The 25441-nt window shown below is 37.8% G+C and overlaps 1 protein-coding gene across 1 annotated transcript; it reads right to left on the bottom strand.

The window, feature by feature from the left end:
- Positions 1-387: 387 nt before the first annotated feature.
- LOC115679461 (AP2-like ethylene-responsive transcription factor At1g16060) lies at positions 388-25017 on the bottom strand. The gene is made up of 16 exons (XM_056310374.1): positions 24898-25017; positions 23269-23409; positions 22578-22688; positions 22096-22182; positions 21689-21790; positions 21410-21596; positions 21250-21325; positions 3276-3470; positions 3089-3171; positions 2924-2932; positions 2653-2741; positions 2466-2539; positions 2281-2331; positions 2062-2138; positions 735-935; positions 388-677 (listed from the first exon to the last, which is right to left on the bottom strand). Exons 1-16 carry the CDS (start codon positions 25015-25017, stop codon positions 388-390), a joined length of 1893 nt encoding a protein of 630 aa, XP_056166349.1.
- Positions 25018-25441: the final 424 nt, after the last annotated feature.

The following is a 25441-nucleotide window of genomic DNA, read 5'->3' as shown; positions in this document are numbered from 1 at the left end:
AATCCGTCTATGATCCTTCTTTACATCTACAACAAATAAACCGAATGATCATCACTAATCTCCTTCCTTTCCCTCCTTAAATTGAAAAAACCCTAGAACCTTATTAAAGACCACTAAGGTGGAATGAAATATTTCCACTAGCACCGTCGTAATTATGCAGAGGTGCATGCTGATTCGACCTAGGTACTACTCTTTGGTCACCTCCGGTGCTTGTGGAGATATTTGTTTTCACCGATGATCGACCTGATAAAAATTTAAGTGACTCAGTTTCTTTTCCGGCACTCTTCTCCGGCGGGGGCTCGGTTTCCTCGTATGCACAGAAAAAAATTGACCTAGTATCATGATTAGAGTGTGCCTCTTCGCGAGCTGAGAGCAATCTCTCTCCCTTTATGCGTCGAACTCACATTGAAAACTCGGCGGAACATACGTGTTGAGCTCACGGAAGATCATGTCATCTCCGTCACCCCCAAAGTTGTTGGAATCTTGATGACACTCGAAGTAGGTCTGAACATCAGCTGGAAAGCTGCGTTTCAGGGACTCACTGGACTCCTCTTGCGGTGTCGCCGATGTTGCGTCATCGGCCCGGGACGCCATCTCCATCATCTCCCTGAATTTCGATGACTGAAGCAAAAGCCCTAGGGCTGATGTGGCGCTCCGAGGCTGAGCTTGGATGGTTTCTTGGTTACTATCTGATGTTAGGGGTTTCTGGAAATAGCTAAGGCCGAGCTCATCACTAGGGTTTGTGGTTAAGACATCGGTGTTATCATTGTTGGTATTGGGTTGAGTAATGCCGCTGGTGGCGGCGGCAGCGGCAGCGGCGGTGTTAGGTTTTAGCCACTTAATGTAACGACTGAGGTCGAAGTTCGTGACGGCGTTAAGTCCTCGATACTCTATCGCCGCCATATCATATGCAACGGCAGCTTCTTCTTGTGTGGCTACAAAATCAACAAGACATGGCTTAACATACGCTCTTGAGAAAGAGTTGCGATAAGGAAAGAAAAAAATATAGCCAACAAGAAAAGATGATCAAAATACTTAGGTTATCATTGACAAGGTATCGTCTCGATTCAAATATTCGATCTTACTTTTCACTATTTCTCTTATTAATTAAGATCAATTAATTTACTTTCTCACTCTTCTTTTTGTTAGTTTTGAGATTTTTTTTGTTGGGCTAAATACTAGTCCTTTAGGCAAGAGGAAGTGTTGTTGTGCATTTCAAAATTATTTCTTTAACCATAGTGCACCTAATAGAGGTACCATCCCACCTGAGAAACGTTGTCCTGCCTATGGTCGCGGGACTTCCAACATAAAAGATGAGACATTGCTAGCTTGGCTTGATTTTCTAAAATCACCAAGATATTATTCCATATTTCTATACCATTCACTAGGGGTCAGCACCGGGTTTAATTTAATCTGAGAAGGGGACTGAATCGGCCTGGCCCGACCAGTTCAAGGCCGGTTCTAGAGGGAACAGGTCGCTTCCCGGTTCCGCAAACCTAAAACCGACCTAGAATCGGTTCGGTAACCGATTCCTAGGCTGGAACCGCAGATTCTATCCAGGAATCACATGCATTTAGCTTGGAATAATTATTCTGTTATCTCCACACAAAAGAAAGAATCTATATGTTTGGCATTTGTGTCTTGGACATAACCAAAGCCAAATCACCGTCCAAATCTTAGACAAGTGTGAAAGAAAGTATGGATGAAGAGCATAAGTTGACCATTTACGTGCGATTTTTCTTTAATTTTTTTAAGCAGTATCTCAATTGTAGATTCTGAAAAGAATAGGTCGCGAAGTCGCTCGATATTATCCATTGAAGTTGAGAGTTTGGCAAGCAACGTTGTCTTGAAGGAAAATGACATTTGATTTAACGGCATGCTATTCACAAATTAGATGACCCACGTATCATTCTCATTAATCAAACCACACGATGATTAGCAAAGATTTTTCGAGATATTTCACTTCCGATCTATAAGTAAATTACTTTTCTTGATAATGACTCTTGTCGATATTGGACGTATTTTATTCAAAATGATGATAATGAAGAAGAAGGAATTTACCATATGTCCCAAGATAAAGATATTTGTTTCCGAAGACTCTCCCAATGCGAGCTTCCCATCTTCCATTGTGGTGATGCCTATGTTAAATAAAGACGAAACAATAATTAAATCAGGGTTGGCTCCAAATCTACCATACTTTATATAAACTCTATACTATGATAATGTAATCAATACTTTAAATAAATAAAAACATATGATTTATGGAAAAAACATAAGCACCTTGCAACACCTCTATATTTCGAAACTCCCCGAGAAAACCCGCTGCTTTTCCTGCACAACATATCAACACCAACTTATTCATATAATGACGTCATTTCCGTCGTCTCCAATTAATTTCTCTAGATCAAGGTTGGATCTAATGAATCAAGTGAGCCATGCTATGCTACGTTAGGTGATGCTCTCACCTTCTTAATGATCCGATGTACTCTTCTCTTGACTGTCGTTCCATTTCTCCTAGCTCCTTATCGTACGTCGATACCTACATCGGAAGATAAGGAATAATATTTCTTAATTGTTGTATTTTCCATAACCATGTTGAGTATAATCTCTTTGGTGGCCCGCAAAAGAAAAAAATGACGACAGTGTAGTTACCGGAAAATTGAGAATGGTGTCTTTCCCCCAGTATTTGAGCGCTGCCAAGTCGTAAGCGTGCGCGGCCGCTTCTTCGTCGTCGTAAGCGCCTAGAAAATCCCGAGAGAAGTTAGAATGAATGGTTTTCATTAGAGAGCCAAAAGTAACGAAGGAGGATGTTAAGAAGAGAGAACAAGAAAAAGGAAAAAAAATAATTGAGGACTAAATGATAAAATGTCATCATCCATGGGTATCAAACATTAGGGTGAGATCAATCAAGCAAGATACTTACCAAGATACACTGAAGTGATTGAGCAAGATCCCATGCAAATCACCAACATTTGCAGATACCCAGATGGTGAAAGAGAAGAAGAAACCATCATCAGCTAAATGATATATAACCAAGAACACAATTTTTATATCTCAACATCGATATACATTAAATCAGTTCGCGAACCTTGCCGACCCTTCTTGTTCTGCGATTCGTTCCAGCAGTTCTTGTCCCACAGGTGCGCCTCATATCGGCCGGTCCACCTGTGCCTGAATAAGTCAATACCAAGAACAAGCCAGACCAGCTCATTCACCGAAGCTAAAATCGAATTCGAGCACAAGAAGCAAGATCAAAGGCAGTAGCTGACAATGACCTAGTGACTCCTCGGTATATTGAGCTACGCTGAGGAGGAGTGTCTCTCGGCACAGTCCTCCGAGTCCGCTTCACCTTGGCCACGCCACCATTGACAGCACTAGTCACGGCACTGACGTTGTTACCACTCTTGTTGGTTTCGCTCGCAGCAGCGACGTTGTCTCTGCGGCTTTGCTGCGATAACTTCACCATGGGACTAATAACAAAGCAAGAACATAAACGAAGGAGAAGAAGATGAAGAAAGTGAAACAAAAATAATAATTAAGGAATAGGAGGGAACGACTGGGTCCTCCAATGAAGGGAGGGTTATAAAGGAGGGGGCCATCGAAGGTTGTGGGCTGGCAAATTAAGAAGAGAGGCCGGCAAACGGGCGAGTTTTTTTTTATTGATTTCTTTTTTTTATGTTGCCGTCTAAACGGCTTGTCCTGGCCTCTTCTCTCTTGTTTTCATTTGAGTGCAATTCCTCCATATCCTTGGGTCGTCCCCATCTTAACAAAGTTCATTTGATGATCTTACTTTTGTTTACGATGGTATTTGCGTAATAACTACTTCATCGGGCCAGTTGGGAAGCGCAACTAGAAGTCTCATGTCTCGTAAAGGGGATATCGCTGAGAGGGAGCCAAATTGGGGTGTGATAATATACTTGATTAGACCTGATTTTTATTAGTCCATAACTGAAGACATTGTGAGACGAATAATATGCCTGATTATACCTAGTTTTTATTAGTCACTCAAGACATTATGAGCCAACATAGTTAACACCTAAATTTTAGCTTCCCCATATATTGCATTAGGAAATTAGAGATTGACCCAACCCCTAAAAAAATATCATTTCTATTATCCATATATGCATTACATCTACTTTCTAGGATACATTTCATTGCATTTTAGGATTAACCCAGTTACAGGAACCAGAGGTGAACTCAATGAGTAACCCAGAGAAGAATTCACGAGCAAAAAGGAGAGAAATGTCAGGATTTGAAATCCCAACATTATTTGACCAAAAAAAAAATCCCAACATTCTTGGAGCTCAAATCCGAACTCGAGAAAGCAAGGCGAGCCCGGAATCAAATTTCCAACGTTATAGAATCACAAACCAGTTCAATGAGCTCGGGAACATGCTTTTCAAGATTGTGGGAATCCCGGGTTTTCATACAGTAAATCAAATGGCAATTACAAGATTATGGGTAACTAACATGGTAAATAAGGCAGTATTGCACGAAACCATTTGACACGATCATGGGTGTCCACAGGCCCTCAAATTCATGTTCACAAGACTTGAAATCAACAATTACATTTATTTAAATCACTGCCACATATGTCTTGCACATGACTCATAATCACATGCCAAGATCGGGTGATATTCACATGGCTATCCACTTCATCTCCGGTGATCGTGTGATATTGACGGCATCCAAGTACAAATTGGAAAGAAGCCTAAAAGTTTTATGGACTTTGATAGAGGGTGAACAAGTCTAGAAAAATAGAGAGTTTGTGAAGACTTAGAGAGATCGTGATAAAGTGAACATTTAAGTGAAGTCTTGACCACTAATGTACTCAGGAAGATCAATGGATAGTAGTTCGTTTATCAACAAATAGTTTGGATAAACTCATTGGATTGATGATAAAAGCAGCTCTCTATATCAACAATGAAGAAAATGTTTATCATGTGTTCTGCGCTACCTAGATAAGAAGACCATATATTCCTTTGAATAAATTTGTAGATCAAAAGGATTAACAACTAGCTTCAGGGCCTAGAATTTTAGAAAGAAGAACCTGAACTAAATCGAATCAGTTCTTGCCTACTTTTTTTTTGGTCATAAGTTCTTGCCTACTTCACTCACTAGGAACAGACAATGGAAAAAAATAGCTGTCTCTATTTTGGAAAACCTCATTAATGCTAGGAAAATCTGATTGTATGGGCAACCAAAATCCGGTGATCTTGTCTATAATGTCCAATGACTTTTTGATCCTCTTGAAGATTCTCTAATGGTTAAATTGGAGATTGAAGATTATATAAGAGACTCAATACAAGCTCGAGTACATACAGAAAATCAAGAAAGTCACAAACACCGATATTGTCACATTCTCTCTGTTTAGTGCAACCGTGATTCTACTCATTTGTATTTCACTATATTAAGAGTTTTTGTTACATACTGTAATATGTGGTTTGAGAACTATATAAAGCAGTGTTTGTTTACTAATAGTGAAATCTATTAACTTCTAGTATAAACAACACTTGCTTTGTTGTAACTACTCAGTGGAATAGTAGTGGATTCGAGCCTTAATGATGACCGATAGTCTAGGAGAGTTCATATATGCTTGATCTAAGCTAAACCATTATAAGATTTACGTGCATCATCTTCTATCTCTTTGCTTATTCCAATATTTATCTTATAAGAGCATCTTGCATCTAATATTATCAAATTGATCCTACATCTATCAGACTTAACTTGAATTATCCCGCAAAAGAATTGTTAGTTTTGTAAACCAAGCATGGGTTAGTACCCATACATGAGAGCGACGGAGCCGATCGTGACGGCCGTCTCAAATTGTTGTAACTACTCACTTGAATATTTGCTCGACGTGCGGTGTGAATCCAATGGTCCGTTAAGTAGCCACAGAATATGGGCATGGGTAAAATACCCTCACCTCGCCGGATTTGACTTTCTATGGCAGAGGACAGGAGTCCACATGTTAGGATCAGATGAAAGATACAAGGTGATTGGAGAACCGAGCGTGGAAAATGATCTTCCACCATAGAAATCTATTGAATAAACCCATGAAGCATACGATATCATCGCTCACCCATAGAAAGTGGATGGAGAAAATAAAAAATGAAGTGGTCATTTTCAAATCATGTCATGGTACATAGTACTATTATGCCGTGTATCTCGTTATAAATTGCAGGACAACCGAGCCATGTCCATCAAGGACCAAAGATTAGGCCTCTCTCTTAATGGATGCGGGGGTCCATGGACTGACTAATATTAGTTTCATCACCTTTGTTTTTATTTATTTATTTATTGTTTTTCTAATTTTTTATTTTTTATTTTTTATTTTTTTGGTTTTATTGGCCAGTTTCATGGCTTTTATTCTCGTCTTTTTCGGCTACTTTTATGCCTTTTAAATGCCTAAGAATCCCCAATGGTCCAAGGAGTATTTGGCTTTTCTAGCATTAAGACGAAAGGGTAGGCCTGTTTCAAGAAAAGTAAACAATTTAAAAATAAAAAATTTATAAGTATGATATTTTGTATTGGTGATGAAAACAGATTAACGATATATATTTTTCATCATCAACCAAAATGTTTAGAAACGGATTTTTTTTTGTTGATAATAAAAATATTTTCCATTTTACTAATTTTTCTAAGCGATATGATTGGCTTTTTTCGAAAATCTTTTTCAAATTATTCAATAATCGCAATACAAACAGATCGATTATTTTTATTTTTTAGATAACTAGAAAACTCACCTTAGGTAGGTAATTACATGAGTTCATAGCGCTGTGTTCTTTCATGATGTTAGAATTATCCCCACTCACCCAATGGACCATGTAAGATGCGAACGGAAGCCCCGAACAAGTAGAACAAAATGTGGAGTTGATTGCATTTGACGTCGTGGAGGTAATACCAGTATCACGTACACAATTCACACGCAAGTCAGATCCTTAATCGTAAACCAGACTCAGGACCCATTAGGCTCAATGTCACAGTTGCCTTTTACCATAAGTACATGTGTAAATAAGGACTTTTAGCAAATTCTAAGGGTGCGTTTGTTTTATAAAATATGAACGATTTGGAGAACATTTTTCAAAAAATGATATCTCGAATGACTTACAAAAAATAAATGAATGAAAAATATTTTTATTATTCACGAAAATATTTAGACATGAATTATTGTTGATAATGAAAACTTTTTTCATTGATTAACTATTTCAATGGGTCAAAGCGATCTTTCTAAGGAAAATAATTTCAAAATTATTCATTTTTCGCAAAAAAACGGAGCCTCAAAGTAAAAACCAAATCCTATAAAGCGATCATAAAAAATGCCGTGTGAGCGAATAACAAACAAGACTAATTTAATCTGTTAGGGTCAATAGTTTGGATGGGAATTACAAAGCTCAATACCTCGTGCGGACCACCATAACATAAGCCGAAATCTAAGTTCATTGGGCATCATAAGTCGACAAGATTGGGAATACAAAGCAAGGAATCATCGGAGCATGCCGATTCGTGACTCTCATGTAGCCTGAATAGAATATACAGAGTGTTGTAACTCGAACTCGGGTGTCGAGGAAAAACAACCAACGATGACAAACAAGCTTATCACTTGTACAATTACTTGGAGTTTGCAAATTCACGAATCCGATCGACATAATCTCCAGCTTCATTGACAAACCACTTACCAACCAAAATCGCATATTGACATGCCATTAAAAAGATGTGTAGAAAACATGTAGAATTTAAAAAATACAAGTGGAAATCTAAGTTGTATAGGAGAGCGCATATGGTTGGTTCTTCGCCCTCAATGTTGGGAATGTTAATATATGGCCAGCGGAAAAAGTGTTGAAAACGTCATAAATATTTTGCATTGGTGTCAATTTAGTCTTAAAACCTTTTTTTGGTACCAATTCAATCCTAAACATTTTGTCTTTATATCAATTCAGTCATTCCAGCTAATTTTGACCAGATTTTGCTAACGTGGATGCCGGTCAGCTTACGCGGCACTGCCGGCGATGACGTGGACAATTTTAATAATTTTTAATATTTTTTGATTTTTTAATTTTTTTTCTTCTTCCTCCAGTCGGTCACTAGTCCAGCGATCGGCTAGAGCCAGGGCCGGCGAGGGACTCACCCTCACTAGCGGGTGGGCGAGGCCCAACCTTGCTAGCCTATGGCTAGCGGGGCTCGACCCTCACCAGATCCGGCAAGGGCGAGCCTCGTCGCCCAGCGAGAGGCCGCCCTCGCGACCATTCGACCTTGTCGGATGGCCGCGAGGGCGGCCTCGTCCATCCGCTGGCAGAGGCCGCGAGGCTGAAGGTCGCAACCTTGCAGCCACTGGCAAGGGCAAGGCGAGCCTCGCCGTCGCCATCACTGGCAAGGGCGAGCCTCGCTAGCGGCCGAAGGGGCTCGCCAGCCCTGGCCTCCAGTCGATCCGGCGACCGGTTGGAGGAAGAAGAAAGAAAAAGAAAAAAAAAAGAAAAAAAAACTATATATTTTAAAAAATTCAAAAATATTAAATTTCATTAAAAGTTGTCTACGTCATCGCAGACAGTGCCACGTAAGCCAGCCGGTGTCCACATCAGCAAAATCCAGTCAAAATTAGCCGGAATGACTGAATTGGCTCTAAAAAAAGGTTTAGGACTGAATTGGCATCAAAAAAAGGTTTAGGACTGAATTGGCACCAATGCAATAGGTTTATGACTTTTCTGACACTTTTCCCTATGGTCAGCGGGAAAAATGACATCATAAGTGTTATAACTTTCGTACGACGCTCACTTGAGTGTCATAACTTTTTTCTTTTTCAATCACTTGAGCGATATAACTCATGTATATATCTCACCTGAGTGTTACCACTTTATTTTTTTTATCACTTGAGTATTATATAACATTTCAATCTATCATTTGAGCAACAAGCTTCTCCACGGCTAGTGTGTACACACAAAAAAAGGACGGTTTCCATGTGTTATTTCGGATACATGCCTCTTTGGAGTCACGATACTATATTTTGAAAAAGAAAATGAGAAGAACTAATAAGAACCACAATTTCCACACATTTTAATACAACACAAAAACTTATAATCACAACTTTTTATTGAAAGAAATCTTACATCCATATAAAAATTAAACTAGCTAATGAATGAAAAACATCTCGGAAAAAGAATATCTAAGAATGATAAATTCACATGACACCACAATAAATGTCATAATACTATGTTATAGATAGTCGAAGCTCATTTCTTTTTTCTTTTTTTTTTCTCTTTTCAGTGAATGGACTCCCATGATCGCCATCGCAAAGATTTGGACGTGCACCCAACTAATCCTTTGTCAATATCTTTCATTTTCAAGGATGAAAAGAGTGGCCGCTGATATTGTACTTCTTTTCTTTCTTTCTTGAATGATTTCTTTCTTGGATGAGTGTCGTACTTTATTACTTGTTTGTGTTTGTATTGCAAATTTCTCCGGAAAACTGCACAATCAATTCTAAACCTATTATACGGAAGTCAATCAAATCTTAAACTTTTAATTGAAAGAATGTACTCATAAACCTTTGAGGGAAAGTGCAATCAAGTATTCTTGGCCAAGGATCAGTAATTTATTTAACGTGACAATTCAATCATCGTTGGCAGTTCTACGTGTAACAATGATGGCGTGACTTGACTAATATTGAACGACACGACGCTGTTTTCGCTTAGATATAAAGGGCGTCGTTATCTTGGTCAGCCCCAAAAATCCCCAAAATCTATACTCTCTCTCTCTCAAGCCATCGCCATTTGTTTCCTCTCTCTCTCTCCCCACATAGACCGTCGACGTTTTCTCAGGCGTTCGTCAACACAGGCCCGCTTCTTCTTCGCTCCTGCTTCACCCACCTCGTCTCTCAGACCGCTCACTCCTTCACCTCAAACTCTTTCGCGCCAAGATCTCACCCTGACTTCAACAGACCCTTCTCAAATTCAGCTCGAGTATGAGCCCAGCCATTGTCTCAATTTCAGCGGATCGATCCGCCCCAGTTCAGGGCATACCCATGTGATTCTGGGCATTAACGATGATGATCCACCTTCAGATATGATTGCTTGGGATGCAGATACGCTCACAAAAATCTTGTCAAACGCCAGCTCCAGTCCAACGAGTCGTCCCTGAATCAAGCACATGGTGCCTATTAGTGGATACTTCAAATAAAAATCTGATCTCCTCCACTCTTGGTAAGCCTCCCATAAAGTCATATGTTCTCTACTCACTTTATCCTACTCGACTAATGTATGAATCTGTCCGACCTTGCTGAAGTAAGAATTATTCCTTTGCTTGCGCTGCAAAAAGAGTTTATTTCCATGTTTGATGTTTTGGCTATATGAAGGAACTAATCAGTCTGCTTTTATTATCGTCAATGTGATCAGATTATGTTTCAATGATGTCTCAGAAAAAGCAAAAGCCATTCATGGAAGCCAAAATACAAAACCATTTCCATTTAATGCAACATTATAATGAGCATTTATTGTTATGGATTGGATATGCATATAGAAGAGAGAAAAATTAATGCATGAAGGAAGGTTATCCTATGACATCATCGGTGCATTATAATTTTGATGAAGTCTATCCAATTCAATTCTTCAGTTTTGATCGTGTACTGTGTATCCAAAATGTATTTATCAAACAAAATAAAGAAAACAATTGTAAATGGAGTTTATGTGCTTAATGCCAAACGTTGTTTTCAAGCTACCATTTTTGTTGTAATCAGATGTAACGATGCTAAAATGAAGAAGATGGACATTTGCTATATTATCTTCTCTCTGTTCATCAATCGAGTTGTGATGAAGGAATGAAACAATATAATTTTCAATTGATTTACAAAATTTACAGTTATTTAGAATTAATTGAGAATTTCTCTGCTAAATTTTAAGTATGTAAAGTAGCACCAATATCATTTGAGAAAGTAGTTAATTTGTACCTATCCAATCCAAACATTAAATGCACCTTATAATGTAGAATTAAGTGCCAGATCTTTCATATTTGGCTTCCATGAATGGGTTTTGCTTTTTCTGAGGCACCATTAGAACATAATCCGAGCACATCGACATAGTAGAAGATCTAACTAGCTTTGATTTGTTATTCATTTGGCCACAACATCTATAAAATGAAATAGCTCCATTGCAATGCAAACAAAGGAACGAGCTGTTACTTCGGAAAGGTCAAACAGCTTTTAGTAAGGTACGGTAAAGTGATTAACTATACACATGACTTCAAGGTAGGCTCGTAAGAGAAGAGGAGAGCAGATTTTCGTTTGAAATACAAATGAGTAGGTACTTTGTATATATCTACCTTGGAGGAATTAACCTTTGTTTTTGTTTGGACACGGGGTATTAAACAATTCGGCCCGCTTAATCCCGGCGTATACATGCAAACCGCTTCGTCAATGTGCATTTGGCAAGGCTCCGCCTATTGGGTTCTATGTGTGGCTCCTAATATTACTTTATGTAGGCGATGCTGTGATTTGAGCATAATACACAGAGCTTGTCTAGGTTGACTTTTATGTTGTAATTGCTTAATTTGAACTTGAGGGGCACATACTTTGATTTTTTTGTAACTTAATACACACGAAACTTCCACTATATATAAAGATTGACGTGTAGATTCGCATATAATTTTTTCATAGTTCTTTGAAATTTGGATAATATGTTAAATTTTGGCAGTAATAATAATGATTAGTGATTGTAGAAGTAAATTGGCCGCATCTTCAATGGCAAGCATCCTCTCAGTTCTATCAATTCGTAACGACGTCATTCCGCCAAGAAAGGAGGTAACTTCTAGATTTATTATGTTCCTTTTGTTGTCGCTCTCTTAGTAAAACAACATTCCAACCAACTTTTCAAATATAACGTTTTCATCTGACATCCGATTAATCTGATTTTTGCACGAATTATCCCAAGAGCATTGCTTAAAGTAGCAGGAGAACGAAAAATGAGCATTTCTTATCACAACCTTTTTTATCTACCGGTTCCCATATGTTGGTCTAGCATAAACAATTAGATGGTTTAAATTGATCATTTCCAGAAACTTACATAAACTTCCTGAATGAGCCTTTTATTTGGTAGGTAACATTGATGAAGCTGCTGTGAAGGTTACTAACTTAAGAAGGGACAGTAAATTGAAAAATGACCTTAAATCAATGCTGATGTTCAGAACTAAAACTTTATTAATTTGCACTCCGATTTTCGAAAAAGTGTTGGGACCGCCGATATCGTCAAATTGGGGCCAACGTACGGTTGTTGGGAAAAGTTGCGATATCTTCCTTGTTGAGTGCTGCCATAGGGTACTACTGTAGTGTTCTCCTTTAATTAATGAACAATAATACTAACTTTTCGAATATAACGTTTTCATCTGACATCCGATAATCTGATAAAAAAAAACTAGGTTATAATATACCCTTTGGTTATAATATCAATGACATTTATTTTCAATCAAAATTTGGTCAAACGCCGATAAAAAAATTTGGGACGGCTATCTTCGAAGGCTTCCTAGGAAATTCATAGTGGATGATATGGTAACACAATCTTCTTCTCCTGCGCAACTTCGGGTACGCTACGAGGTATTGAAGATATCACCTTGTATCAAACCAAGATGGGCTTAGATATTAGTAAATTGCTACTTTGATGATTGCTCTTTGCTTATTTAACTCTACCTTTTCGAGATTCCAAACCGTAACTTACTCACTGTAGATTATGCTTTTGGTCGTGCACAAAGAGTTTGACCTAGCAACTCAAAGAATATGTATCGTGCATTTGTGAATGGACAGATCCCAATGTGCTTTTGTTCAGCACGTATGGGTTGTAATGTTTGATTCAGCTCGTATCCTAGAAATGTTTCCTTGGGAATCTATAAAGTTTTAAAGTTGATTACGCTTGAGAGAGACCCCAATTTTGTACGACAATATGTTTTCCTCCATCCACAATCTGTTAGGATTAGAGGCACAAACACAACGAAATAGAGAAAAATTGAGATACAAGATTTTATCCTAATTCATCTTTAAACTAGGATTACATCAAATAAAGGATTCCATTATAATTAGCACATTTAACCTCTCTATTACAATACTCAATTACCAGAAAAAGATATTATATATAGACAACACAATAGTTATTTAAGCCCATACTATCAATAAAATACGGGCCAAAAATATAAAAGCCCTATGATGTCGCGGGGGTACTGCCGTCTACGACCCCGCTAGGGCGACCCTCCTAAATCCCTGCCCGCTCACTGGGGAGTGAGAATCCTATGTTTTCCTGTCGATATGGAGTATGAACCACACCCCAACGCGATCGTAGATAACATGTCCATGTTTGTTATAAACTATTTGGGAAATTCCTACTATCAAGAAGGGACGAAAACACAATCCATTTCAAAATGCTGTTATCGTCCACGTCTTACAAATTGATGAGCAGAGTCAGATGTTGGGAGGAGCATACCGAATGCATCCGCAGTCGATGTATTTGGCAGACCTCATGTGAGGATCACATGCATTTTGGTGCAGTTCACTCGGTGAATCATATGTCTTGAAAAGTTGAATTTCACTTCTCCTTATTACTTTTCTTTGGAAGTTAGAAAATAAAAATAAAAACATATTATTTTAGTTTGGGAATTTTGCGAATAATTATATATGATTCTGAATATGAATACTTAAGTATTTTGAAAGGTTCGACTTCTTTGAGTTAAATAAAAGTTATAATTTGCATACAAATATTATCCATAAGATAGTAGGTGAAGAAGCTTCTCTTTTCGCTCAAGAAAAGGAAAAGAATCTGAATTTCTCTTTTTCATGAGACAATTGTTTGTTAGTTAAACCCATTATCAATAGTTGAAGAAAACGCTATCTTGTGGCGCAAATTATTTTTCGGCTATCTTAAATTCAACCATAATTTCATCACATTAGAAATTAGGGAGACCGTGGAGAACTGCATAACATGAAAACTTCTTTTGTGCATCATACGCGTATTTGTTACTCTAACTGGGTAGGGCCTCGAACTAGATGAGACCATTTGATAGATAATTAAGCTGTTATTTGCGGTATTCGACCTAATTCCTTAATTTTAGATGAGACAATGTGTACCAACACTTCTCAGGATAGTATGTGTTGCGACCTTCCAACGAGATGAACCACCAAAAGAAAGCTAATGAATTACTGAGCAAACACTTAGCGCGGACTCTCCCAATCTTATACTAATCGCAAATTTCGGATTTTAATTTAACCATGTAAACATGCAATTCGATTTATTTTAAAATCGCCACAAATCTATTATAGGTCAAAAACCCAAGTAAAATATGGGAGAACATTTTAATTTTGTAAACTAGAGATTTTATGGATACGGACTTGGTTACATAAGATAAATCTAACGCCTTTTCGGTACCTTTTCTCTTTATTTCAAAAATATTTTGCAAACAATCTTGGTCAATTTTTATCATAAACCACTAATATGCAAGAAGTGATGGCAAAAGTACACTAGAAGTGCCATAACTTGTGTACGGCGATCACTTTGGTGCCATAACTTTTTTTCGGATCACTTTGGTGCCAAGTCAGAAGAAAATCGATCACTTTAGTGACTCCAGTCAAAATTCCTGCCGAAATGCTGACCTGGCATTTATATTAAAAAAAAATGGTCTGACTTGTACACGTGAAAATTATGTGGCTTTTTTTCGAATTTTTTAATGTTTTATTAAAAAAAAAAAGTTGCAGCAACGGCGAGGGAGCCCTCGCCGCTGCTGCCGCCAACCCACCACCGTCGGGAAGGGCTGGCGGTGGTGGGCGCAGTGGTCGGCGAGGGCCGGATCTGGCGAGGCGAGACCTCACCGTCGCCTGGGTCGCGACAGCGAAGTCTGGCCTCACCCAGCGAAGGCGAGGCCGACCTCGCCGTCGCCTGGGTCGCGACGGCGAGGTCTCGCCTCGCCGGATCCAGCCCTCGCTGGGCTCGGCAAGGGTCGCTGGGCTCGGCGAGGGTCGCCGGGCCCCGGCCGGGGCCGGCGACCCTCGCCGACCACTGCGCCCACCACCGCCGGCCCTTCCCAGCGGTGGTGGGTTGGCGGCAGCAGCGGCGAGGGCTCCCTCGTCGCTGCTGCATGTGTTTTTTTTTTTTAATTTAATTTAATTTAATTTTTTTAAAAAAAATACACGTCAGCGGGCTAAACAGCGTCGTTTTAGGTTTTTAATGCTGACTGGACCTCTCCGGCGAGCCATGTCAGCGCCACATCGGATTTCCGGCGAGCCACGTCAGCATTGGCACTAAAATGATCGTTTTTCAAAAAAGTTGGCACCAAAGTGATCCGAAAAAAAGTTATGGCACCAAAGTGATCGCCGTACACAAGTTATGGCACTTCTAGTGTACTTTTGCCAAGAAGTGATCATGCAGGTGCGCAATTAACTATTTAACACTCAATATTCAAAACTATAAAGTGCAAGAAAAATATCAAACCTCGAAGCCTAAAGTAAAGACTCATCGTAATAAGATTCCTTTAAATCGTTAAAAAATTATGAATGTGACGTGATGCATGAACTAACCTAGACTAACAATTTTTTTTTGTAATTTTCTTTTAAACATGATATTAATTAAAATTTCCTAACGCGTGAATGCAATTCAACCTGAATTTTATGACTACGTGAATTTTAACTTAACAAGCATGACTTATTAAACTAATGAGATGTGACATGGATTATTTAAATGCAATCTATATGTGAACTAGTCTTAATGACGGGCAAACAATATGAAGTATTCCTATTATATTACTAAAAAAATGCTATGAATATGCACTAATTCCTACACGAATTATTCTAGCATGATCTAAGTAATCAATTGAATATGAACTAATCTAGGTACAATAGATGACTGGATTGAGGCTGGTTTAGTGCGACTGAAGCTTGCCCACGCTGCTGGAATGTGCTGAGACATTGATGGGATGGCCGCTAGAGGGAATTGGTGCTGCTGTATGAGATCGGGAAACCTAGAGTCACCGACATGAGGTGGGTGTAGGAGCTCGCGGCGTAGCAAGTCTGGAGAGGCGTTGCGGCATTGAAAGGGCAAACAGGGACACTCACTATTCGTTTGACTAGTTGCTGCTGCGTGTTTCAGTTCATTCTCCGTGCTTGGTGCTTCTCAACACTATTGCCAGGAGAAGGAATTTCTTGACCGAAAGCCGCAATTTTCTGTCATTAGTCCGGGCTTGCTGGCAACAGGATATTAGAGGAACCAAAATGTTTATTCCGGTGAAGAAGCTCAAAGTATTGAAACAACAACTCAATCACCTAAATAAATCTCAATTTGGTGACTTGCGTATGAAGGTCAAGAAAGCCAGAGAGAACTTACAGTGATTACAGTGGGATCTTGCATTAGACCCTTACAACGTGAGCACTCAGGAGGAAGTAACGGCACAATTGGAACAACTACTAGCCATTAGCAAACATGAAGAAGTCCATCTAAAGTAAAAATCTAGAATTTTATTGCTTGGGACAACAACAGTAGTATTTTCTTTGCCTCCATGATGCGTAGAAGTGCTCATAACAGAATAAATCAACTCTCACTTGATGATGGAACTATTATCATAGATGAGGGAGCTCTTAGGGATACAAATCTTTCTTACTTGGCAATTCTGGACACATTTGTATCCCTTATGAGAGGTATGCCTCCTATTCCTTAAATATGTCAGTGCCCTCGTCGCTTCACCAGGCTTTCAATGAACTGAGATCCCTCAAAGGCATCAACGATTTCAAAGCTCAAGCTCCAGGTCCATATCGATATAACAATTTATTGTTCAAAAAAGTCTGGCCCATCATAAGGCGTGATATATATGATGCTATCATGGAATACTTCTACTCAAGAGGGATGCTGAACGCTATAAATTCTACTATGATATCCATTGTGCCGCAGGTTCTGAATCCATTTTGCCTCACGGATTTCAAACTCATCTCATGCCGCAATATTTTATATAAGATCAAGGCAATACTTGCTGAAAGAATTGGCTACGTCCTTCCTTTAGTTGTTGGCCTCAACCAAACTGCTTTCATCTTTGACAGATTTAGGAGAATATTTTGCTTTGCCAGGAACTCCTTCACAATTACCATAAGGGCGACAAAAGTAAATGTGTGGCAATAAAAAATGACCTCATGAGAGCTTGTGACATGGTAAAATGGAAAGCTGTACTCGAGGTTCTTAGAGTTGTTAATACACTCTGGCACTTGATTCATCTGATAGCTCAATGCATTACTACACCAGGGTTTTCGATTAACCTCAACGGTGTACAGGTTGACTACTTTGCTAGTACCAATGGATTAAGGTAAGGTGACCCACTCTCACATTATCTTGTCTTGGTTATGGAAATTCTTAATATAATCATCACTGAGAAAGTTGTCACATCTTCATTCAAGTATCATTGGTGCTGCAAAAAAGAAAAAGTCACTCACTTATGCTTTGAAGATGATTTATTTCTTTTTGCTCACGGGGATGTAGATTCTGTCATTTGCCTTGTCGATGCACTAGAAGAATTTGCAGATCTCACAAGATTACACTTTAGCCCAGATAAATGCCAAATCATTTTCTCTAGGTTGACCGAGGAAGAAAAAGTCATTATATTGGATCACACGCCTTTCCCCATAACTACCCTCCCTATTAGATACCTTGGTATTCTCCTTGTCACAAGACAACTCAGGCACGTAGATTGCAAGAGTCTGACTGATAATATCTCATAAAAAAAAATATAAAGCTTGGGCAACATATTAGCTATACTAGTCGTCTTCAATTGGCCATATTGGTACTTATTTCCATATGTACATAATGGTTGCAAATGTTATTCCTCCCAAAGAAAATTATATAGGAAGTGGAGAAGAAGATTAGACAATTCTTATGGGATGGAAGTACATAAGGCCACAAATCATATAAAGTTGCTTGGGAAGTTGTTTGCTCTCCAAAAAGAGAGGGAGGACTAGGGTTGCTCAATTTAAAATTATGGAACAAAGTTTTGCTAGGCAGCATGCTTCGGAACCTCATAAATTATTCATTGTCTTCCGTATGGAGTAATTGGGTTCAAAGTACCATATGTAGAGGCAACCCGATTATGCTTCTCGAAACTAAGGGTATTATGGCGTGGAGTTGGCGTGTATTCTTAAATTGAGATCGGGTTTAGCTTCAACCATATCTAGGTAGAGATATTGTTGCAAAGAGATATACAATGAACTCAGGGGTGTATTACCGATTATGGAATGGTATCAACTTATTTGGAGAGGCAGTGTCAGCAAACACAATTTTATCTGCTGGCTGGTTTATAGAGACAAACTACCAACAGCAGAGATCGTATCAGGTTGGAAGTATAAATCCATTTTAGTTTTTGTATGTCAGGTCTGGAAAACTGAGAACCATCAATTCTTTCAATTCACCTGGACGAGAAGCATATGGCATAAAATCCTCGCACAATAAAAAATTCAATGTTCTTTAGGAGGATGGAATGGCAAATTCTAATGGATGATAAGGGCTACCAAAGGCAAGGACTTGGCGGCGAGGCTTCTCAAGGTATCTTTCCTATCGAACATATATTGCATTTGGATGGAGCGTATCCATAAACGTTTAAAAAACAAGTCAAATATTGTCCCCGTCATATTGGGTAAAGTTCATGAACTTGTCAGAGAGCAAGCTTCGTACATAAAAAATTTTAGACCTTCCTAGACAATGATAATATTGGCTACTACATCGATACTCCCTCACTCCATTTTTTCTACGTTCTTAGTGATATTTGTAAAGTTGGAGAATGCCTCTAAGCTTCAGTATGTCATCTTATAAATGATACTTACATTTTATACCCAAAAAAAGGGCGACGCCGGTACTGTTAAAGATCAGACTGTGCTGCAGCCAGTGGAGGCTTGAAGAACGCGCCGTGCAAGGTGACTGATGTGCGAGCGAAAAACCGCAGGAAAAGTGCTTTGTTCTCCTCGTACTCTTTATACTTCATTCACATGTATATCACGCGCGTTCCTCCCTCGTGGACGGGTCAGCCCCCTCCCCGTTGTGTGCGTTGGTCTCCCCTTTATAGTTCAGAAAATTAGACTCCCAGAAAAGAATCGAATTCTCTACTTTCACTTTCCTTCTGCGGGTGATCAAATACTTGGTGCCTTTCGTTTCTTTCTTTCTTCCATTCAACCATGAATGTTTTTTTAATCCATTATCTTCCGTTCTTGACCATATATTGGTGCCCAGATAATCTCCCTTGTGGCCGTGAACAGGTTTCTTTTACAGGGAATGGATTTAATATTTTCAAGTTTCGATTAATCATCAGCTTCCTATCTTGGATAAAAAAAGATACAATAACCCCTTCTCCTTAAGATATCACTTTTCAATAATCTCCATATAATTAAAATTCCAAAAATAAAATTTTTATCTCCTCAGAATGTATAGGATAATGCAATCTTTCCAATTTTATAATTCCTCATGTGCAATGCACATGCGATCTTTGGCCCCTATAGTCTTTAACGGACTTGTCCAAAATTTCAAATTCCGCAGGCTTAATCTAGATTACTTAATTAAACTTAAAACCTCCCTGCTTAAGTCCATCAGCTCCAGTCCAATTAGAATGTAGTTTTTTTTTTTTTGGTAACCCGGGAACCCCCCGCACGGCCGACAGCCGGAGAGGTAAACCCGGGGTGACGCTAGCGCAGGACAGTCCAATTAGAATGTAGTTTATGTGTGCTTATTGCTACTAAATGATAATGCTCATGATATGCAAATGCAAATTAATAATATTTTCATTTGAGGTGTTAGGGTTGATCGTTAATTTTCTATGTAATAAATGACAAAATATGCCGTCAAAATTTAAGTGTCAGTAGGTTGACCGCTACAAATGCTTGGAACATTAGGAGACATGACAACCCTAAACTTGATTGGCACCTGGCACAAACCATTTTGCTTAATTTAAACATTCCTAGATCCAGATCATTACTTGGCTAGCTATTCTTACAGGCTGCCCACCTTTGGTAGGTTGTGCCTAAGCTTGGGAAGATCCTTTTGAAACAAGCAGGGAACATGTGTATGTAGTATACTTGGAGAGCCAACAACATGGTGTTACATGGTGGCTCCTCCCTCACCTCTGGCTTTAAATGGATCAAGTTTACTGTATAGACTAAAACTGAGTGCTTCTTATCTACTGAAGAACATGGCTGTTAAAAGTGTTCCTGGAACTTTATGCTCAATTTGGGGTATAAGCTTGCAATAGCATGAATTCTCATTAATTACAGCTATGGCTAAGGTCTGTTATGTCATCTTTTCAGTGATGTTTGTATCCATTATAGATAGTTCATGCATTGACTTGCTTGATATGATCGACTACGTGCTGATTTTTTAGTGTAATGGTGGTCGGATGGAACTAGTAGCGGGAATGGCTCATCCACATACTACCAGTCTTGAACTATAAATGATTAAGTACTCATTCATCCGAAAAAAATATATATATATATTGCTTACTTATCGGTGAAAAGACAGAGGATCGTATAATCGACTATATTAGTTTGATCACTTCATAAATGGATTTTACTGTAATCCCCTTTCTGTCTAACTTTCGAAAGCCATGCAAAATTACTCGGGCTCAATTTGGTTTGTTGAAATAAGATAACTAGAACAAAACAAAAAGGTATAGGAATAATGGTCTAAATGGTAAATAACGTTCATAACACATCTGGAAATAACTTGAAATTAAATGTTTTTATAATTATAGACACGTTAACAATTCACCTTAACAGGGGAAAATAGCAATTTTACTCCAAAACTTACCAAAAAAGAAGCACAAATAGGAGATAAATGCCCATCACATTCTTGATTCTGCTGTTGTCTTCTCAAATCACAATTGTTCATCCATCTATAAAACTATAATTAAATCATATAAATTCCTGTTTAGTTAGACTCACCTCCTCCTGCATTGATGACCATGCCTGATAAATTATTCTTAATAAACATCCAATATAAAAAGGGAAAGAAAAATAAAGGCTGGAGTACCATTCCACTTTCTCCTTTGCCGGCTCACAAACAAGGCTTGATGTTTCATAGTTCAAACAATAAAAGTTTCGATAACGGATATGGCCCAACAAATTTGACGAAATGACCGTAAAATAAACTCAGTTTGCTTTCACCTCTTTCCCACTCGGAATCGAATCAGATCTTCGAGAAGAAACATCTGAACTTGTCGATGTCATTTTAGGTTCAACTATGGATTCTTGAGCTGATCATCCAATTCTTTCACTGAGTCTCTTCATCACTAGATGCATTATCCTCTTCCTCACTGCTTGGATTCATATATTTCTCCCATTCTTCGCTTCCTATAAAGACAATCAAATAAATAAGTAGACATAAGGAGCTTATGTTTTTCTTTAAGCCGTAAGATTTGCTTCAAAAGGAAATACCTGGTGCCACCCATCTGCAACCGCAGATATTCTGGAGGTTGTTGTGTGATTCCTCCAAAAACCGTTCAACATCGGTTTTCTCTGCACTAGAGATCTTCAATGACTTGGATGTAGAAATTTTTTCTTTCTTACCAGAAGATCTCTTTTTCTTCAATGAACCCTTCATTGCAGTAGCAGGTCCTTGCTCCTGAATTCTCACCCAAATGAAGCCACACCCAAAGCATTAAGTGAAAATAACTTTGATTCGCATTTTACTTATTTAGGGTTTTTATAACTCACCAGTAGAGAATTACTCTCCGGTGTCTCCATAGCCTCCATTATAAATTGGACAACCTCGACAGTTGAGCGAAACATCCTTGTTGAGTGTCCATGACGATAGCTCTGCAAAGATAATAGATTTCGTTTATTTTAATTACCATCGGAAAACTTTAAGATAGTCATTTGCAAAGCTATTACTCATCAAAGGTTGTGAAAAAATTTCAGTACACTCAATAATAAAATAAAACTGGCGATAATGTAAAACTAACATTTTATTAATCATTTTGGCTAACGTACATCACTAGATAATCCATTTCATCTCCTTGCAATGTTTACATAAACCAAATCAGTCGAATCTATATTATTTCTTTGAAATCGTTGATTCATTAAGGAAAGCAGTAAAGAAGTTTTTTTTAATATACAATTACCATATCTAATTTTCCATTTGCTCGTCGTCTGCCTGCAATATGCCACCCTTGAAGCCTCTCTTCAAAAGAAGATTGATGTTGGATGCTCTGCAATCAATAAATAATAACCACATCTTTAAAAAAACCATTAGAAAATTAGGTAAACTAATTGAGATATTCATATGCATTCGACGGAAAAACGTCAAGAAAAAATTCAAGAAGCACCTTGTCTAAATGTGTGCCAGTCAGACAATCTGGGGGGAGTAAGAAGGACACTGTCTCTTCCCCTACTAGTGTGGTCTTGGCCCTAGTTTTGACTTCCACTGACGAAGATGGATTTGTCTGTGTTTAGGATTTCAGCATTTTTCATTGGTTACAAATTCAACTATTAAAAAGTGTGCATTAATATGAATAAAAGATTAAATGTTGACAATCAATCACCATGCACTTTAACTGAGGAAATGTTTCTTCGGATCTTCCAGAACGCATTGAAATAATATTACCTTAATGGTCGAGACATTTATCCCCGCATTATTTTGAGGTAATCGATACGATATTGGATCCGGGTCAATCACATGATCTGCAATACTTTTTCTCAATTGAGAGACAACTTTCTGCAATCACAAATTATCAATGCTAGTATATCTTATCGTTAAAGCATGGACGTTTCAAAATTATTTTCAAAGTCAAAAAATTGGGAATATGTGTATTCTGTTTATACATAGGTGTTGTAGCTGTAACTTCTTACAAATAAAGTTTGCACTTCATAACTACATCAAGCTTATCAAATATGCTTCAAGAATCAAGATGAAGAAATTTTGATTGCCTTGCAATGTATTTTGTGGATCATTCATCTTGTGTCCTATCAATCTTTTCATGAAGATATCAGCATTTCAAATAAGTGTTGATCCTCATAAAAGTGAATTGGAAAAAACTATACTCTACAAATGTAAAATTGCATTTACGTCATGTTCTATAACAGAACAATTACATCTATTATTTGTATCCAAATACACTCAAGAAAAAGTTAATTTACATTATATCGATCATCATTGTTATTGATGTAAACCATACTATGTAATGGTAAAATAGAATTTGTATCATGGACTACCTCACAAAGTTTCAAAGGACAATATAAAAAAACTCACATTAACAATCTATATCTTAAAAAAACATAACAAAAAGTTAACTTACAGTGACTAGTGCCTTAAGTGATGTATACAAGTGATCTTGCCCTCCTACTTGATTAGGAATGTCTAGCTTCTTCGAATTACATGATTTATCCAATTCCATCGAAACACGAGAGTTGTCTGGACTAGAGAGTGACCTATTGACCTACAAGGATGAGAGCGATCGAGAAGGACAAGACATGAGTAAAGAAAATAAATAAGCGTATACAATCATATTCATCATTATATGCTGCCAACCGGTTCAAAACGGGGAAACATATATGCCGTGAAACAGGATCTTCAACAATATTCATTATCTCAAAGAAATGAAACATTTGGGAAACTATTATCAAGATGTTAAGCAACTCGTGCTTGAGAAGATCAATAGTAAAATTAAACCAACCACATTCGAGAAAATTTAAGAACCCGCTCCTCCTCTCAAGAAATCAAACTCATGAGATGCCATAAAAATGATAAAGGACTAGATGAGTAGAAAAGCATAGTGCCATATTCTGAAAGAAAAAGAATAGCAAATCATATTATGTAGAGAGCATGATTTCGTCCAAAATGATTCCATGGAACCTCTACGGTTCGAGAGGAAGAACATTGACTTATTAGCAAAACAAAGTATATATAACATCTAGACATAATATTAAGTAAAATAGTTCAGAGAGAGAACTCATTCCTGAAATAACAATAGTAGTATAAAATGAAGAGAAACTTCTCTAGAGTAACAGACACAAAAAAAGGGAAAATATTTGAAGAGAGCCACAGTTTCAAAACATTGAATTTTCACGAACGAATAGGCAGCTTACGTAATATTGAAAAGAATTGTGGAAATGACATTCATTGCGTATCAACATACAATATAACAGTGAACTTTGCATAGTAAGAATACCAATTAAAGGAAATGAGTTCAATATATGTTGATAATGTTTACCATAATAGCATTAACGGTCTCATTACTTGCAAAAGCTAATAGCGGTTTTGCCATTTCAAACAACTTATGTTAGTTTTATTGTCCAACGAATAACGATTCATGCATCAATCTATGAAAAAAGCAATACATCCAAACCTTCAACCCTAGAACGGTATTCTATTCTTCCAATGTATATTAGAAAAACCTATTGGCAATTTCAATTTTGTTATCCTCAAAAATCATATTCTTGTACACATACATAAACAATATGTATACTCATAAAACAGATCTGGACAAAAAAAAAGATATAAACATATATATTCATATAACTATACTGTAATTCATTCTTTGTCAACAAAAGATTTAAGAATATTTCGACATTTTAAATTCAACCATCAATTATTTGCTAGTTTCACTAAATGTATAAACAACTAGATCTGTACGCCTTAGATAAGAAAAATAGATTTTAACATTATAGATGTTCCAATCTATATAAACTTTGTCAAATCAACGTACAGATCTAGATGATGGATCTTTTGTAGCAACTCAAATCTTAACCTTAAAATAAATCAAACAAGAACCCTAGAGAGCGTTGGAATTCTCATCTTTCGCCCTTCATCGCTTTTGATTTTTTCTTTTTTTTGTAAAAAGATGCTATCGAAAATGCATTTCTTTGTTGTTGAATCACAAAAAACATGGCCAAATAACCTAGCACGAAGGTTGATCAAGACTTACCTCACTCATTTTCGATGGACCAGCACCTGTTGAAGGAGATGACGCAACTGGTTGAGAAGATCCATCCTGGAATTTCTCTTTCGGAGAGGGAGGAAGAGTTTGCATCTTAGGGTTTGCCATTTCAAAGGTCACCTTGAGAGCTGATGCTTATTACAAGTCAAAAGATGTGTGGTTCACCAATTGAAAGAGAGAAGATGGTATCCAAAGAGATGACAGATGGTGGATATTTGAAACAACACGGTGAAATAAAGCCAAACAATTTGGCCCATTTATTATCTTGGGCCAATACATGTTCATCATTGCAAGTCTCGTGTATTTTAAGAACCTAAGTTGGCAACCAAAAGAGCTAATTAGCCTTCCATATATTTGTAAAAGCTAAAAAGAATCTAACACTATTAGAATATAGTCTTTTCCATAAATGGAAAAAAAAACCCATAGAATCATTGAGTACTTGAACCTTAGGTATATTGATTATTACAAGGAAAGTGGAAATGAGTTGGGCAAGTGAAATTTGGAAAACAAATAAATGCACTTTTGGGCCTTT

The sequence above is a fragment of the Syzygium oleosum genome, unplaced genomic scaffold (genome assembly GCF_021117445.2).
Source record: "Syzygium oleosum isolate NSW1041296 unplaced genomic scaffold, Sole_v2.1 Sole_v2.04, whole genome shotgun sequence".
Taxonomy (NCBI): domain Eukaryota; kingdom Viridiplantae; phylum Streptophyta; class Magnoliopsida; order Myrtales; family Myrtaceae; genus Syzygium; species Syzygium oleosum.
The sequence above is the reverse complement of the archived record's forward strand: the minus strand, read 5'-3'. Positions and strand labels throughout refer to the sequence as shown.

Excerpts from the sequence above, each read along its gene's own strand:
- LOC115679461 (XM_056310374.1), bottom strand. The coding sequence starts at position 25,017 with ATGGCAAACCCTAAGATGCAAACTCTTCCTCCCTCTCCGAAAGAGAAA. Across the intron at positions 23,410-24,897 it reads GTCCATCGAAAATGAGTGAG|GTCAATAGGTCACTCTCTAG; the intron begins GTAAGTCTTGAT and ends TCATCCTTGTAG. Across the intron at positions 21,597-21,688 it reads CGGAGAGTAATTCTCTACTG|GAGCAAGGACCTGCTACTGC; the intron begins GTGAGTTATAAA and ends GTGAGAATTCAG.